The 17,250-nt window shown below is 38.5% G+C and overlaps 1 protein-coding gene across 1 annotated transcript in view; it reads left to right on the forward strand.

Moving 5' to 3' along the window:
* LOC149072402 (kalirin-like) overlaps positions 1 to 17,250 on the forward strand; it is a 171,728-nt gene that overhangs the window by 2,750 nt on the left and 151,728 nt on the right. The window contains exon 2 of the mRNA XM_089247111.1: positions 5,062 to 5,302. Coding sequence (XP_089103237.1) covers positions 5,062 to 5,302 — 241 coding nt within the window. The remainder of the gene's footprint in view (positions 1 to 5,061; positions 5,303 to 17,250) is intronic.

Here is a 17,250-nt window from a genome sequence, read left to right on the forward strand (position 1 = left end):
ATACATACATTACATTGATACTTCAAGAAAGGCTATACGCACATGAGACGAATAATATAAATAAATCAATCAATTTAAGTGTCATTCTGAGCTGGGAAGAGGGACCATTGCCACATCTTCATCTTGTCCATGTCTAGGAAAACCTCGGCTCCTCAGATAATATGTGGTTATGACCCTGTTCTTAGCTCAAAATATTTTGATACTACTGTATACTTACTTCAACAGGATGTACAGGAATCACTAAATAAATGAATATATAAATAAATACTTCTCGCCAATATTGTAATATAATAGCAACATAAAGTTAAAGTTTATATTCAGTTATAACTATTACGTTGGATAGAACTTTTACTCTTTTGTTCACCGTATACTGATATATCGTGCTTTATCAGGATAACCAATCATTCTTATTTTGAACACATTTCTCTGAGGGAGGGGCGGACAGGGCTCCAGCTCAGGAGCCCGGGACAAATCTCTCTAACTACAGTTAGGGCCCCATCAAAGATCTCAGAAGAGGGACCGAGATTTAAGATGTGGGGACCCATGTTCAAGGGCATCGGAAGTGTTTCGAAACTGTGGGTGCTCGTCTTTAGTTTTATATCGGAAATTTTAATTTCTGGATCAATTCTGGGGGTGCTCGGATCCATGTCACAAATTACCGTGTGTGCTTGAGCACCCACAGCTCCGACGCCACTGCCCATGTTTGTCTTATGAAAGAAACCACATGGTTTTCTCTTGTGACACTGCTTTTTTCAGAATTTCACGGAACATTCTGGTGATCAGAATCGGACTTTTGAGCTTGATTTTAAGCTGAATAGAATCGAATAAAAAGCAAAAAAGCAACTCTAACGGAAAACATAGGGTGGCTAAGTGCCATGGCCGCTCTCTCTCTCTCGATTTTTTAATGAGACAGCGTTTCACGCACACACATACTCATGTTAGCTGTAGGCGAGTCATTTCACAAAGTCTTGTTGTGTGTATGTGCTTTAGTAAGTTGCATAGGGTCATATGGCCGATCTCTCTTTACAGCGAGAGAAGCTTTGGCAGTCAACATGGCTGAGGAAAGAAAAGAAGGGAAGGGAAGAAGTATTCAAGATATATTATCATTTCAAACAAAGGCACTTCTTTAGAATCGTGAAATAAAGAGTCTCCTGAAACAGCAAGGAGGTGTTGTGGGGGAAAAAAATGGTGTTGTTCATAATGTTTTTCTAATAGTTAGAGCCTCAGAGAGACGATTCGGCTTACAAAGCGGTGGAAATCGGTATCACCGATTTTCGAAGTTTTAAAATTATAAAATAATCAAATATTTATCAAAATGAAAGGTTCATTTTGTATGGAACCATTTCACCAAAAAAGCGTTGTCGATTTTGAGCAACGAGATTTTTTTTTTCGTGAATAGCACCGGTGGGTCACACAGGGAAGACATCTTTAGGGGGTCAGGGCCTACGGACTCCAGAGAGTACAATGGCGTCGGAGCCGGGAGTGTTGTGAGTACTCGGCACACAAGTTAATTTGTGGCACGGGTCCGAGCACCCGCAGAATTGATTAGAAAACAAAATTTCCTACATGAAGCTCAAGACGAGCACTCCCAGAATTGATGAGCTCCAACAGGTTCGAAATATTTCCGACGCCACTGCTTCAGCAAATCAGCACGGATGTTGATTACTACTACATCTGTTTAGCTCTAGTGCCCTTCCTTAAACTCAGGACACCGGATAATTCTTTCCCCGGGTATTGCCCCTGCTTAGTTTCGACCGTGTCGGAAGTAGTCTTCGTTTTCTGAACCTATACCGCAGGTGATGATTATTTTCTTGATAATATGACACTCTTTTAGACATCATCGCATAAGATAAATCTCCAAATCCATTTTAGTCAATGGACGACGTTCTTCTCCATCTCCTTGGGTGGAGCTTGACTGCATAAAATGCCTGTTTAATGTGTCATGACGTCAATGACAGTCCAATAACGTCATCTGTCTGTGGTTTTGTTGTCGATTTAGTTTAGACCGCATGAGCATAATCTTACACCATTGGGAAGGTTTGAAAACAACGGAGGTGTTCGCAGAAATGCAAATGAATAGAGGATGATGATAATTTTGATTAAATCTTACAACATTATTGAACGCATTCGAGAGAGACTCGTCGTTGATGTGATTGAAAAAGATTACACCTGCGAGAGAATTTTGCTTACTTTCAGTACCAATTTTGATGCTTTGTCAACTCCTTGTCAGTAGAATATGTACAAGGAGAAGCTGTATTTTTAGCCACTTTTATAAATCCAGAAAGAGGTGGAAAGAGTTTCGTAGTATTTTGTAAACTATTTTGAGACTTTTTTTTCAATTCTTGTTGTAAACAACTTTATTCAAAATGTACGGCGCCATTAAGGAAACGGCCAGCGCACAGACGTAAATATTTTTTTTCTCGATGAGAGGATAAGGCTGTCATGGGACTACTAAGACTCCATTACTTTTAAGCTTTGACGACCTACATCTGAACTAAATAAGTTTTGAAACTTTTGGTATAGTAGCAGCGGGAAATTTTCTCATTTTGAGAACTTATAAATTTAAATAAATAAATAAATAACTCCACTCACTTTCTCGACACCGTTTCATTGCATTATTTATTAACTAGCCCCATCAAAATACTTATAATTTGTTTAGGAGATAAAAATGAGAGTTAGCTTTTCGGGATGAAATGAAGAGTTGTACCAACGTCGTAGGGGCGTGAATGTTTCTTACTTCATTCCCGGTGGCAAACTATTTTAACCTTCTATGATTCACCCTCCATAAAAATTCATTGATTTTTTTTTACAAAAACGGATGTAAATTTGTGCTGTTAGCATATTTTTAATAGAAATAATATATCAAACAAAGTAATTTCATTAATTAAAATATCGATTTTTCAATTAGCCAAAATAGTTAGCTGTATAAAGGTAAAATATGCCGTTTGCCTTGATTTTAACGTTATCTATAAACAGATAAAATCTTGCACGGCAAAGTTGAATAGTTTTTATCTTTAATTTTATTTCCAATTTCCTCAATTTGAGATTTTCAAGATTTCCAAGATTTACAAATACAAATACAAATACAACGCCACAACAGGCAAATTGCCCAACGAGGTGGCTGACCTAAGAACATCAAAATCTTTGAACACAAAATTTCAGCAGCTCTCAAAAAATGACGCCAACAAGGAATCAACTCTTTCTAGATCAAGAAGTAATATACTTATATAGCCGTATTTTGTACTGAAATTAACACTAAAAAATGTACTTTCTAAAATATCAAAAAAATTGAGAAAAGAAATAGGTATGATGGTGTTTTTTTTTGTGTGCGTGACCATGTATTTGCAATGTATATTCAAATATACATGGGACCATAGAGGGTTAACTTTGTGATGAACACTTTGAAAACAACCCCGCTTCATCTACATGTTTTCTTTTGAAATGGTTTGAACTTTTGGTGGTGCCCTTAGAAACGTAGAAAGTCTGAACGTTGCTGCACAAAAATCAATATCAATATCGGGCGCCTGAATTATTGTCATTTGAATTATTCTTATTTGTGTATAGATTAGGCTGTAGAGCAGCAGCTTTGTCTTGCTGAGAAAAAATCGCTGAAGATCTTTATAATCATAATCAAAATTAATCACTACCATTAGTTTTGATTTAATTGATTCTTAGCTATACTCTGATTTCTTTGATCTGTTCATTTAATGAGTTGAGAAATTTGAGAACATTTTCGGCTTGAGCATTCGAGCCGGAATTACCTACTCAAATGGAACTCCTAAAATTTTATCACGATTCGGGACTTCGATTTTCTTGTTATTCAATTTATTAAGTGTATTCCTGCAAAGTTTTCTCAGATTTATTGATATTTACAACACTGTAAAAACCTTCATGTCTTCCTCATTCATAATACGGAAACGTTGAATAATGGCTTGCAAATGCCTGGAAGAAAGTGTACAGTTCAAATTTAGGAGCAAAAAAGCAATGGATGGGATTTTTGTAAGAAATTCTTAAAAAAAATGTGTACTCATACAGCAATGAGCATTAAAAACTAACCAAATTATTTCTAATATTCGATGTTTATAATAAAAAAAGTTTATCTAATAAAAAAAATTAACGATTGTAAAAAATACGGGAACATTTGAAAATTAATACGAGAGATTCCTTCAAAATTAGAAAAAATACTGGTCAGAGGCGCATTTATGGCTCTGCCGCCTGTGGGCTACACGAAATTTGCCACCCTTCTCCTATATATTCTAGTCTAATTTTCTTGATTGTTTTCTAATCGAATTCACCACCTGTGCTATAACTCGCTTGGTCTCCCTCCACTCCTGCAAGGTCATTTGTGTTTCTGAGTCACTCTTTTCACCACTCCCACTCCTATGCTCACACACTCTTCAAGTCATTCTTTTGATTATTCACTTGCTTGCATGCCCTCTAGGTCATTCTTTTGGTCACTGATATGCTTTCACACACTCTAGATCACTCTTTTGGTCATTCACATGTTTGCACGCACTCTAGGTCACTCGTTTTGGTCATTCACATGTTTTTTACTCACTCTAGGTCACTGTTTTCGTCTTTTACAAGCTTGCACAAGCTCTATGCCAGGCACTGACCTGGTCCCTCGCTCTGTAGGTCATTCCTTTTGATCATTCACATGCTTGCTCACGATCTAAACCACTCTTTAGCTCATTCACGTGCTTGCAAACTCTGTAGGTCACTTTCTTAGTCACTCACTGGCCTAGCCCCTAGCTCTGTGGGCAGAGGTGGATTTAGGTGGATTTATTGAGGGTTATACAAATTTTTCCACCATTCTCCCATTCTACTAATTTTTTTGGCCAATCATTCCTCAAATTTGCCACTCTCTGAACTTGCCGCCATGGGCTATAGCTCATTAAGCACCCCCACTGCAAATGCGCCATTGGGTGTGGTCACCCAAACATTTCAGTCCATTATAATGTACCTCATAACAGTAGTTATATACTTGTGCATAGTGAATTATCAATATTTACATTGTCTTTTTACACATGTGTGGTACTTTTCTCCCTCCAACATATGTAGGTTTCAAAGGAAATATCCTTGGTTGTAGCTGCTCATGTTGCTGCTCCTGACTCTGATGAACTAACAGTGGTCGCTGGTGATCAAGTTCATATCATTGATTCACCTGAGAAGAGACTCGGGTGGTATTTAGTTTCAAGATTATTAGAAAACGAAAAAGGATGGATACCAATGACTTGTATACGTTCATCATCCAGTAGTCCATTTTCATCTCCATCTATCCACAATGCCGGTCGGGAAAATGGTAAGAGTTTTCTATATCTTTATTCGTTTACTTTCATTTTAACAGTCTAATAACAGAAATGGTAACAAATATACCAAGTAGCTGAGTTTTCACTACCATTCAATAAATAAGCACTCTGATGTGTTCAATAGTCAAATACTGACTCGAGATCATGGACTACTGTATTTCTTCAGGACGTTGTCAAATCAAAGACATTTAAGTATTTTGTTCAATCGGTGTGAGGTCTAAAACTAAGAAAGAAAATTGGATTAAAATAATTAAACCTATCCAGCTGGAGCTGTGTTAACCCATTTTTGACTGACCTTCCATTAGCTCAACGCTTTGTTAAAAAAATTCACAATTAATTTTCATAAAATTTTTTGTATGAGACGCAAACATTTTTGGAAATGAAAAGGTCTAATGAGTGCCATCATATTTTTTAAAATTTGTTTGCAAAAGAATCTGATGTTTTATGACTTTTCTCTCTCAAAAATGAAATTTTCAAAAATTGTATCCTAGTTTCCGATCTGAATTTTTTAATTTTTTTATGATCATGAACTGAAGTAAATGTTTTAAAAACAGAAAAAAAAAGCTTTTTCTTAAATTTTTTGATGGTTTTTTACATGTTTATGAGGTTTTACGAGATCATAACTACTAGTGATTTCAATTAAACTTAATTAATTTATATTAATTAAAAATTAATTGGAAGTTTGCATTAATTAAAAAGAAAACATTCTAAATTAATGTTCATTTTTTTGAACTTCTCTCAAATATGCTATTTAAGTAACCAGTTATTTTATAGAAAAACAATTGTGCAATTTTTGGTCATAAATTGGAAGAACGGTCAAAAAAATGGGTTGAAAAACAGAACCAGGACCGTTTCTTCAAAAAAAGTGCAGTAATAGCGACAATTGGCCTTTGGCCGTACACATAGTGGGGCAACCAAGAGATATGGGAGTGGATAATAGAGACTAGCGACGAAAACAATTGTATTGTTTTGTTCTACACCTCACAAACTCGAGGAGCGAGGCGAAAGAGAGAAAGAGGCCACTCAACGATGTGCGCGATTTGAACAAACCTGTTTTTTTTTTCACCTCGATCTGCTGATTGGTCTGTTTCTCCCTTTTTTCTTTCCCTCTTCTGCGGAAGGATCATCATCATCATCACACCCTTACATTTCAGAACTCTTCCGGCCATTTTTTCTCTATTCCCCCTCCTTTTTCACTGTGTCCATCTCTTCCTCCACTCCTATGCGATTTTTTCTTCCTAGTCGCAATTCTTGTATCTAGTACCTCTTCGTCCCGTTATGTGCGCTACCTTTGTCTCTAGCAGGTAACCATTAGTAACGGCAACAATTTTGCCTAACATATAAGTATGTATAGACGTATATACACACATAAGCTAAAGCTAGTATGATCATTGGATTATTTCATGACATTTCATCGAATATTCGCAGTTCATTTTCGGCTCGCAATGTACGTGTACGTAATTTATTTGAAATAAATGCTGAAAAGCAAATTTATTTTTAAGCAGCCTGCATGTTCTTTTCTGGTGCGTATAAAAGCTAAATTTTATCAAAAAAATTATTCGCAACCATGAACACTTTATGTGATTTCACTCGAATAAAATACTCAAGTTCTTAGAACAGATGTTCCTGGCGCATTAAATAGTCATAATTTACGAGCTCTCAACGTCTAAAAAAATTGATTCAACCTTTACGGACTCGGGTCTTTTTTTAGAACGCGTAGCTTTGAGATTTGAAGATAAGGATAGAGAGTGATGGTTAAATTTTGGCTACTATTCTTTGTCACCCAAGAGCTATGATGCAGGCGATATGAAAAACAGCCAGCACGAAATTAGTATTAACGTTCTTTTCTGAGAGGAAATTATGTAGGCAAAAGGAAGAATCGTTCGTGGAATAAACTGTTGTACAATAAAAATAACCTAAATTTAGTAAGGGAACTGCATACTAAAACTTGGTCGTAAATGTCAAAGTCAGTCAAATAATGTAAGTGCACCAACCTCTTGCTGTCAATGTTTAAGTTTGGATCGTAAATCATTGATGCATTTCTTGCGATCATTAAAACCGGGTCCACATTTGCAGCGCTCCAAGCCGCTCAAAACCCGGTTTTTGATGTGTGACAGGTGATTTTGACTGATTTTATCTGCAAAAACCAGTTATTACGCGACTCGGAGTGGCGTAGTGCTGAGGGTGTGGAACTGGCTTAAGAATGAATAAAACGATAGTGTACTTAATCTGTCCGATAGGAATCAGCCTTTGATTTTAGTTCCCGATCTAACTTGCTTATCTTCCAATAAAATTTATTTATCAATTTCTATTTGAAATTAGCAGCTTATATGAAAAATATTGTGCAACAGAAACTGTCATTTCTGGAACTATAAATATCTCTTCAATTGCAAACCAGATTTCGAAATACCAGATTCACACTCGGTTATAAATAAAAAGGGCAAAAGATCAATGGACTTTATGTAAAGAAATATTAAAATATAGTTATCCCTCGACTTTTTTTTACGAACTTAATTCATTCCTTAAGTCTGTTCGTAAACCAAAACAAGGTATCGATGTGAAATGAATTAATCCGTTCCTCGGACCCAGAAAAATTCTGGTGTAAATTTTTACCACAGCTCCTGAGCATAACTTTAGAACCAATGAAAATCATTCAGCTAACGCTAAAACAACCATAAGTAAGAAATTGGTGAAATGAAAATTATATGACATGGCCATGTTTCACATAGAAACCCAGTTGAAAATAACTTTGGCACTCTACGTGTTTTATTCAACAAACCGGCTTCTATTCTTAACGAAAATCAAGAATTAGAAATATTTTTTGTCATTAATGAGGCATATATCCTCACGAAATTTTCCAATTGGTAGACTTTAATTGACCCTTTCATCATTCAGTTCAGTGATAATCATCATCCGTTTGTCACTCGCATTTCGTGATTATGACGTATATATGAAAAGCTTCACGTGTGTGTGTGGTACCAAAACCTAGTACTGTATATAAATAATGGATACAAATCATTTTCCGCTGTGGCAGATCATATAGCACGAAACAAGAAAGACTATCAACCAAAAAGCTCCAATCTTCTCAGTAGATTTTATATGAAAACTATGACTTAGACTTTTATGTCATTTCCTGTGGCTGACACACCACGGTCATGAAAATTACGTACTAAGCTGTAAGCAACAGTTTTTGAACTTCTTATTCGCATTGTGTCACTTCTAGAGTGACCTTACATATTCATTTATTTCTCCATATCTTTGAGCCGTTTCCGTTTTGGTAGAAATTCTTATCTTGCCTCGTTTTCTAAAACATCTGAATTTACTATTCCTAAATTCAGAACACATTTCTGCAATTCTTTTACAGAAATCGTTTATCGATATCATGGATATCTGTAATTTTTACTTTAAGCCATTATGGTTCATCCCCATAAAAAAGTACATAATAATTGTTTTTGCAAAAACGGATGTAAATTGGTGCTGTTAGAATATTTTTAACTGAAGCACAAAACATCAGAACAGCAATTTAATCAATTGGAGTGGATTTTTAATTAGCTAAAATGGTTAATTAAGGGTGAAATATACAGTTTGCCTTGATTTTTATGTTATTTATAAACAGATAAAATCTTGCTTGGCAAAGTTGAATGGTTTTTACCTTGAATTTTATTTTCAATTCTCTAAATTTTATGCGATTTTATAAATCTTTGAATGAGTAAAATTTCATCAGCTTTAAAAAAAATGACACAAAGAATCAACTCTTTCTAGATAAAACAGTATTGTACTTATATAGCCGTATTTTGTGTACTGAAATGACAGTAAAATATGTACTTTCTAAGGGTATGCTCACACCCATATACATACGAAGTCGCAGAACATGTGTTCCGCGACAATGTTCTGCGATAATTGCAGAACAAATCGGGTGTTATGCGACTTTTCATAGATAGAAGTCGCAAATATAAGTCGCAGAACATGTTCACGTTCATATACAAAATTGCGTAACACTTGTTAGGGCATGTCCATCCGCCATCTTTGAGGAAAAACTGACGTCAGTATTATGGCTATACCAAAAATCACTGCTCCTTATCTTGCTTTTTTTCTCAAAGATTTTTGTGACATCTTTGGGTTATGAGGTTGCGTGATTTGGATAAAATGATGGATTCAGGATAATTGATTAATTTCTTAAAATGATTATTTATTTACAACACGAAACATAAGACGAAATAAAAAATCTACGGAGCGACATGTTAAGCTCTTGATGGTTCGATCGCTTCTCTAGCGATTTCCCGCGTGACAATCCAATGGCATTGGCTTTACAAGTGCCGCCATCTGTGAGATAAAATACAAATCGAATCTCACCACATGAGTTTCCCCCCAGTGAAGGAACATGGTGAGAGAACGATAAATGAGATACAAAAAATTAATCATAAGATGCAGAATAATAGATGTGCAAGACATAATACAATGATGCAGGAAATCATGTGCAATAAGTATACACTTAAAAAAAAATATGATGCAAAATGTACAATTAAATGCAGAAAATTCAATAAGCTGTACAAAATATATATCGGATGCATAATATAAATGAGATGCATGAAATACAAGATGCAAAAAAAATCAATGAAATGTAGAATTATATGATGCAAAAAAATATTATGATGCACAATTCGAAACAAAATTAATTTCGGTTATCAGCCTAGGACTGAATTTGACTTTTCTGCCAGACCTAGTGACATATGGTTGTACTGGCACAGTGTCATTTTTCTTTTCTTCAAGCTTGTTTTTGTCAAGTTCCACACATACATCGTTAAAGATAAATGCGGGTTTCACTCTGTCAAGTGAAACACAGGTCTTTCTCCCATTTACATTTAAAGTGATATTTTTTTCATTACGAGAAATCACTTCATGGGGTCCAGTATATGGTTGTGTCAAAGGTGGTGTGATCTTGTCAATTCGAAGAAACACATGTGAGCAAGTTTGCAGTTGAGGATGCACATAAATTTTGGATTGACCATGAGCTGATGTTTTGCATGGTTTGATACTATTCATACGCTCTCTGAGCTGTTGTACGTATGTGTATGTTGATGATAGCTGACCGGGTGTATCCGTGCAGAGATCTGCAGGTAATCTCAAAGATGTACCAAAAACTAATTCGGCACTAGAGGCTTTGATATCCGGCTTGACGGCTGCCCTGAGACCAAGTAAGATGGCTGGCAATGTGACGGTCCACTTTGGATTCTCATGTGCCTTTAATGAGCTTTTTAAGACACGGTGAAACCGTTCGACCATGCCATTGGCCTGTGGATGGTAAGCAGTGGTACGAATCCTGCTAGTGCCAAGCAGGTTGATCAGTTCTCTGAAGAGTGATGATTCGAACTGTCGTCCTTGATCGGTTGTTATGGTTGATGGACATCCATAACGGCAAATCCAACCATCGAACAAGGCACGACAAACTGTGTCTGCTGTGATGTCTGCTACAGGTATGACTTCCGGCCATCTGGTGTAGCGATCAATTACTGTTAAGCAGTATGTCTTTCCTTCTGAAGGAGGCAGAGGTCCAACCAGATCGATATGAATATGAGAAAATCTTGCATCGGGTGTTGCAAAGGTGCCTAAAGGTGTTTTGGTATGCTTATGAACCTTTGAGCGTTGGCACTCATTGCAACACTTTACCCAATCTTTGATGTTCCTTCTCATGTTAGGCCAAACGTATCTTGCAGATATTAGCTGAGTAGATGATGTTACACCTGCATGAGCAAGATTGTGGAAATGATGAAAAATAGTCTTGCGGAAGCTCGCTGGAACAAATGGTCTTGGTGAGCCTGTAGACACATCACACACCAGTTCTGTTGCGGTAAATGGACTTGGCATTGACTTGAATGTCAGTGAACTAGAGTTGTCTTGCTGTAACCGTTTTAATTCAGGATCCTCTCGTTGAGCAGTTGCAAAAAGGTCAAAATCCAGGAATGGTGATTTGGAAATTGAGTTGATTTCTATTCTTGAAAGAGCGTCAGCTACCACATTATCTGCACCTTTAGTATGACGAACATCAGTGCTGAATTGCGAGATGAAGTCAAGGTGTCGCCATTGACGTGGGCTGCATTTATCAGGATTTTGCTTGAAGGCGAAGACAAGAGGTTTCTGATCGGTGAAAATTATGAACTCACGGCCGTCTAGCATGTGCCGGAATCTTTTGACAGCAGTGTACATTGCTAACAGTTCTCGGTCGTAAGTGGAGAACTTCTGTTGACTCTTTGTCAGTTTCATGGACAGGAATGCAATGGGTTCCCATCCTTTTCCATTTGATTGCATTAGCGAACCACCGACTGCTAAATCACTGGCGTCAACCCAAAGACTTAGCTTGGCACCAGGAATTGGATGGTGAAGTAATGTTGCACCCGCTAAGGCTTGCTTCGCATCGATGAATGCTTGCTCGGCTGGATCAGTCCACTGAAGGATATCAGCTGGCTTGGTTTGAGTATCTCTTTTGGATTTCTTTTTGTTTTTTATTCCCTCCAAAAACTTGTGTAGAGGTGTTAAGATGTGTGCAGCTCTGGGCACAAAACGACGATAAAAGTTGAAGAGACCAAGAAAACGTCGTAATTGAGTGATGGTGTTTGGCTTAGGAAAGTTCAGGATGCAATCAACACGATCTGTTAAAGGCTCGATGCCAGATCCAGAAACTTGGTAACCCAAAAATTCAATTGATGAAACACCAAATACACATTTAGAGGGCTTGATGCTGAGGCCATATATTTGCAGACGTTCGAATAACAACCTTAGATGTTCGATGTGCTCCTCTGGTGATTTCGAGGCTACCAGTATGTCATCAACAAAGGCATATACAAATGGAAGTCCACGAGTGACCTCGTCAATAAACCTTTGGAATGTGGCTGCAGCGTTGCAAAGGCCAAATTGCATTCGAGTGCTCTCGAATAACCCAAACGGTGTGATAATAGCACTTTTATGAACATCTTCCGGATGTATAGGAATCTGATGATAGGCCCTAATGAGATCTATATGGGAAAAGATTTTACTACCATGCAATTCAGATGTAAAGTCCAGAACATTTGGAACACTGTACCGGTCTTTCACAGTCTGTGCATTTAAAGCTCGGTAATCACCAACTGGACGCCATTCATCACTGTCCTTTTTCGGGACCAAGTGCAGAGGTGATGCATAACAGCTGTTAGATGGTCGTAAATGGCCGAGGTCAAGCATCTGCTGAAATTCTTGCTTCACGATTTTCAATCGATCAGGAGCTAGACGTCTTGGTTTGGCATGCACAGGTGGACCAACAGTCTCAATATGATGCACGACAGAGTGTTTCACAGGTTGTCCTGGTTGTGGTGGTTTGATGATGTCGGGAAACTTGCTGAGAAGGCTGTGGTAGATGGTGTCACCTTCGATGAGTTTGATTGAGTGAACTTCTGCAATGTGAAGATCACAGTCAGTATTGAGTTTTGTTGTCCTATCCAGTAAACATCGTCGTCGGAGATCCGGAACAAGATCAAAGTTGAACAGAAAGTCTGCCCCAATGATGGGTGTGGAAACATTAGCCAGTAGGAAAGTCCAAGTGAAATTACGACGGAGATTGAAATCTAATGTCACCCTCTTTTGACCATAAACACTAATGGATGAAGCATTAGCAGCAGAGAGCTTCATAGTGGCGTCACGGCGTCGTTGTGATGGTGATGCTGGAAGGATGGAAACATCGGATCCAGTGTCAATCAGGAATCGAATTTTGGAATTTCTGTCCATGGCAAAAAGGCGACGAGATGCCTGTGGCAAGGAGCATGTCGCGATTACTCCTCGCCCGCCCCGTTTTTTTGAAACTTGCACGGCGACACGCACTTTTTGGCGTTGTTGCCGAATTTGTTGTGATACCAGCAGTTTTCCGATCGTGGATGCGGACTGCGCGCACGTGAGGTACGTTGGCGAGAGTTGCTGCGCGAACGCAGGACGTTTTTCAACTCGCGGCGTAACTGAGCCACTTCGTCCCGAAGTTGCGCGACGGAATCCGGCTGTTGCGGTTTCTCAACTGCGTCAACATGCTGAGGGTTCACTTCATGAATTTTGTCGGCGAGTTGAGCAGCTTTCTCGAGAACGAGTGGAGTGACAGCAGCGAGAATGGACTGAGTTGATGCCGGTAGGTGTTGGAGAAAAAGCTCCATCAGCAATTCTTCGGAGACAGAATGCGATTCCGCTCGTCGTCGCAATTCGCGGAGAATGTCGGATGGTTTCCGATCTCCCAATGACCCGCATGTTAAGAGCTTTCGAAGTTGAGTGGACGACGACTCGCTCGACCTTTTAATCAGTTCCGATTTCAGCCTTTCATACGGATCCGTGGCCGGCGGATTAACTAGAATGTCCCGGACAAGAGCCGCACTTTCCGGAGGCAGATGCGCGACAACATAGTTGTACTTTGTGACAGATTCGGTTATCGGTTTCGGAACAGCGAGAGCGAAAGTGCTTTCACACATGATAAACCACAGCGCTGGATCATGGTGGTTAAAAAGTGGTACCTGAACGGCACTTACTTCCATGATGAAAATCCAGGAAAAGTGATGTCAAGTTCCGGAAAGCGAAAGTTCACTCACGGGAAACGCCAGTAGATTGCCTCGTGCTGCAGTGAAGAAACTGGAACTTGTTTGAAGACCGCGGTCACCATACTTTGGGTTATGAGGTTGCGTGATTTGGATAAAATGATGGATTCAGGATAATTGATTAATTTCTTAAAATGATTATTTATTTACAACACGAAACATAAGACGAAATAAAAAATCTACGGAGCGACATGTTAAGCTCTTGATGGTTCGATCGCTTCTCTAGCGATTTCCCGCGTGACAATCCAATGGCATTGGCTTTACAAGTGCCGCCATCTGTGAGATAAAATACAAATCGAATCTCACCACACATCACTTGGAGCGACACATCTGCTCTTAGCTCAAAGATGGATGACGAGTCCGCTCTCCTTTATAGATGCCTTATATCAACGTAGTGTTGAGCGTGGTTTTTTGGTTACAACGCTCTAACATCTCCAGGGCAGGACTTGGGCAGGTGCGAAGGTTGCGGCTGCAATGGGCCACCATGTTTAAAGGGCCGCGAAACGGGATAAAAATACCATACTTCGATTATATTTTAACTAAGCTTGAAGTTCTGTCCAAGGCAGAGAACCTGTAACATTCAGACATTGAACCTTCTCGTCTAGGGTTTTGACAGACCAACCCCCACAGCAAAAAGCATGCTTGCACCGGCTGAAAGAGTATATAATTGCGGCCTTGCGTAGATAATCGGTTCTCTAGCCCTTACAGCCCTTCCACTATGGTTCCCTGCATATAGATATTTTAGTTCCTCATCCTTTAAGTGCCTGCAAACTTGCAGTTTCTTTGCGCTATCCAGCGGGCACTACTGTCCAAATTTATTTCCAAATGACTTTTTTATTTCCATGAAATTGTAGTTTTATAGTATCAATGTGAACCTGGCGACACCATGGACACTGCGGGACTGTGAAAATCCGTTTAGAGCCGCAAAGCTGTCTTTGCACTTTGCTGCTGTCTAGTGATTTAAAAAAGCTCTAGACGTAAGTAGAGGCTCTTCAAAAAGACAGAGAGATAATTCCCCTTTTTTAATAGCTTCAAATATTTCAGGACGATTCTTTATTTGGTTCCTTTTCGCTTACGAGAAGTACAGGGTGGTCATAAAATAACTTTGGCGATATACGAGCCACTAGTGGCTGCTAAAATCAACGAATGGAAATGAAATTCAAGTTATAGGTGTTTCCAGGTGTTATTAATTCCAAATATAGGTGTTTCCTAGTAAAAAAAAAATCCTAGCTCATGGTTACTGTAACAGCAGCAAAATTTCGAAAAATTCAAATGACAGTACTCACTTTTATGTATTGCAAGTGATCGGAGTAGTTAAAAAAAAGTATTGGAAAAATAGTTAAAATCCTTCCACGACGTTGGAATGATACCTGTAGCACCATAAACATCTGCACTCACGCAGACAAACATGTTGAAACAACAAATGCAGATCACAATACTGCAGCAGAGAGATACCCCCACCGAGAAGTTAGCGCACCAATCCCTTGGTGAGATCCCCTTTCTTTGTTTGCTTCCTGCACCGACGTTTATGGTGCTACAAATGACAGTGGCGTTCTAACGCTATTCATGGTTTTTTACTGCACCAATCACTTTGAAATGCATAACAGTGATTGTTGCTATTCGAATTTTTCGAAATTCTGTTGCTGTTACCTTAACTGTGAGAGCTAGGATTGTTTTTCTCTCTTCATACACTAGCGCATACTCTGGAACACCTATATCACGAATTTCATTCGCATACATTGATTTTTGTGGCCACTAGGGGCTTGTACATCGGCAAAGTTATTTTATGACCACCCTGTATGAAACGATTCACTGAATGGAAGAAATTTTAATATTGTACAAAACTGACAACTTCTTGCTTTTCGTTGAGTACTAATGATAACCACTGTGTGGCAGTCTGGGCATAGTGCTGGACCAGCACCACACTAGAAATATTCAGTGTGGCGTTGACTCGCATCGCGAGGATCCAAGTTCGAATCCCGCTTTTTTTAAACTTCGAGGCGCGAATGCGAGCCAGTCACCCATTCAAATGTTCTCTCCACAGCGAACAGGCAGACTTTTAACACAATACTTACATAAACATGAAATTCAGGCACCTGCCATTTTCACTTGCAATAAGAAAGACAGATGGCGACACGTCTCAAACGCAGAACAAGCAAAACTGAGACATCATAAGTCCCGTTCACGTGGGAAATGGAAAAAACGGGTTTAAAACCCGCTTCAAGAGAATTTTCACCAATAACTGCTCTACATTTCTTTCCATAGGAAGGAAAAAAGTCGTCAAGCGGATGCTAGAACTCCCAATGCTACCGCAATATTTGCACATGTGAACGGTGCTATAAAAAACGCCTGACCACGCATACATACACCCAACATTTTCTGGTATGCACCAATTCGTCAGAAAGAATGTTTAAGACAGGCACCTCTTTTGGAATATGAAATTTGGCATAGAAATATCTTGCGACCATCCTGACTAATTTTGATATACTGTAGTGTGAGTGTTGCATCTGTGTTGTATTATAAAGCAGGGCCGTAGCCATAAATTTCTTTCGGAGGGGAACGACCGGTATTTCATGGAGGGGATCAAAGTGATAAAACAATAGATTCGACCATGTTATTCCATATATAGTGATTTTCCTTAATTCTGGAAGAGGGGGGCAAACAGACCCCTCTCTCTCTCTTCTCACATAAAGTACATATTGACACCTAAAAGTGCTATGGCACACTAGTTGAGAATCACGGTTTCAAAATATTTAGTTTTTTATTTTGTACCCAAAGTATTTCGCGGCATCCTTGACTAATTTCATTTCGAAATAAATACAATTTTAATTTGTCTAAAAATGACTTAATTTTGAGGGTCCGAGGTACCGAGTGTTATTGACACACATCAGTTCTTTTTTCATTAAACTATTTAACCATTTATAAGTACTGATCAATAATTAACCCCTTAACGTACCTCGGCCCTGTGTAAATGAGTAAAATACATTCGAGCTCTCTTTCCTCTTTCCCTTCATTGAAACCCCTCATTTGGTGTGTATATATACAGTATATATATGTATATAGTATATACAAAACATACATAGGGAAAGGTTATCTGGGAGAGGAGAAAAAACGGAAATCTTTTTTCTCCTCACCTTATTTCCTTCGTTTCCCATGGTTGACAATAATTTCAGTTTTGAGATTTATATCTACTAGTTCAACTGCACGTTGACCAAATTTGTTGCCAAATGCCTGTACGTGAAGTGGGTTAACGAAGATAGGTGATTATCAGCTTCATGTCTCGCTTTAGTCATACCGATGACCCGTTCTCACTTTGAATAAATTTGTTAGTGTGTATGATT

The sequence above is a fragment of the Pholcus phalangioides genome, unplaced genomic scaffold (assembly GCF_987345545.1).
Source record: "Pholcus phalangioides strain wild (caught in Gottingen) unplaced genomic scaffold, Ppha-v1.0 ptg000017l_1, whole genome shotgun sequence".
NCBI classification, from domain to species: Eukaryota; Metazoa; Arthropoda; class Arachnida; order Araneae; family Pholcidae; genus Pholcus; species Pholcus phalangioides.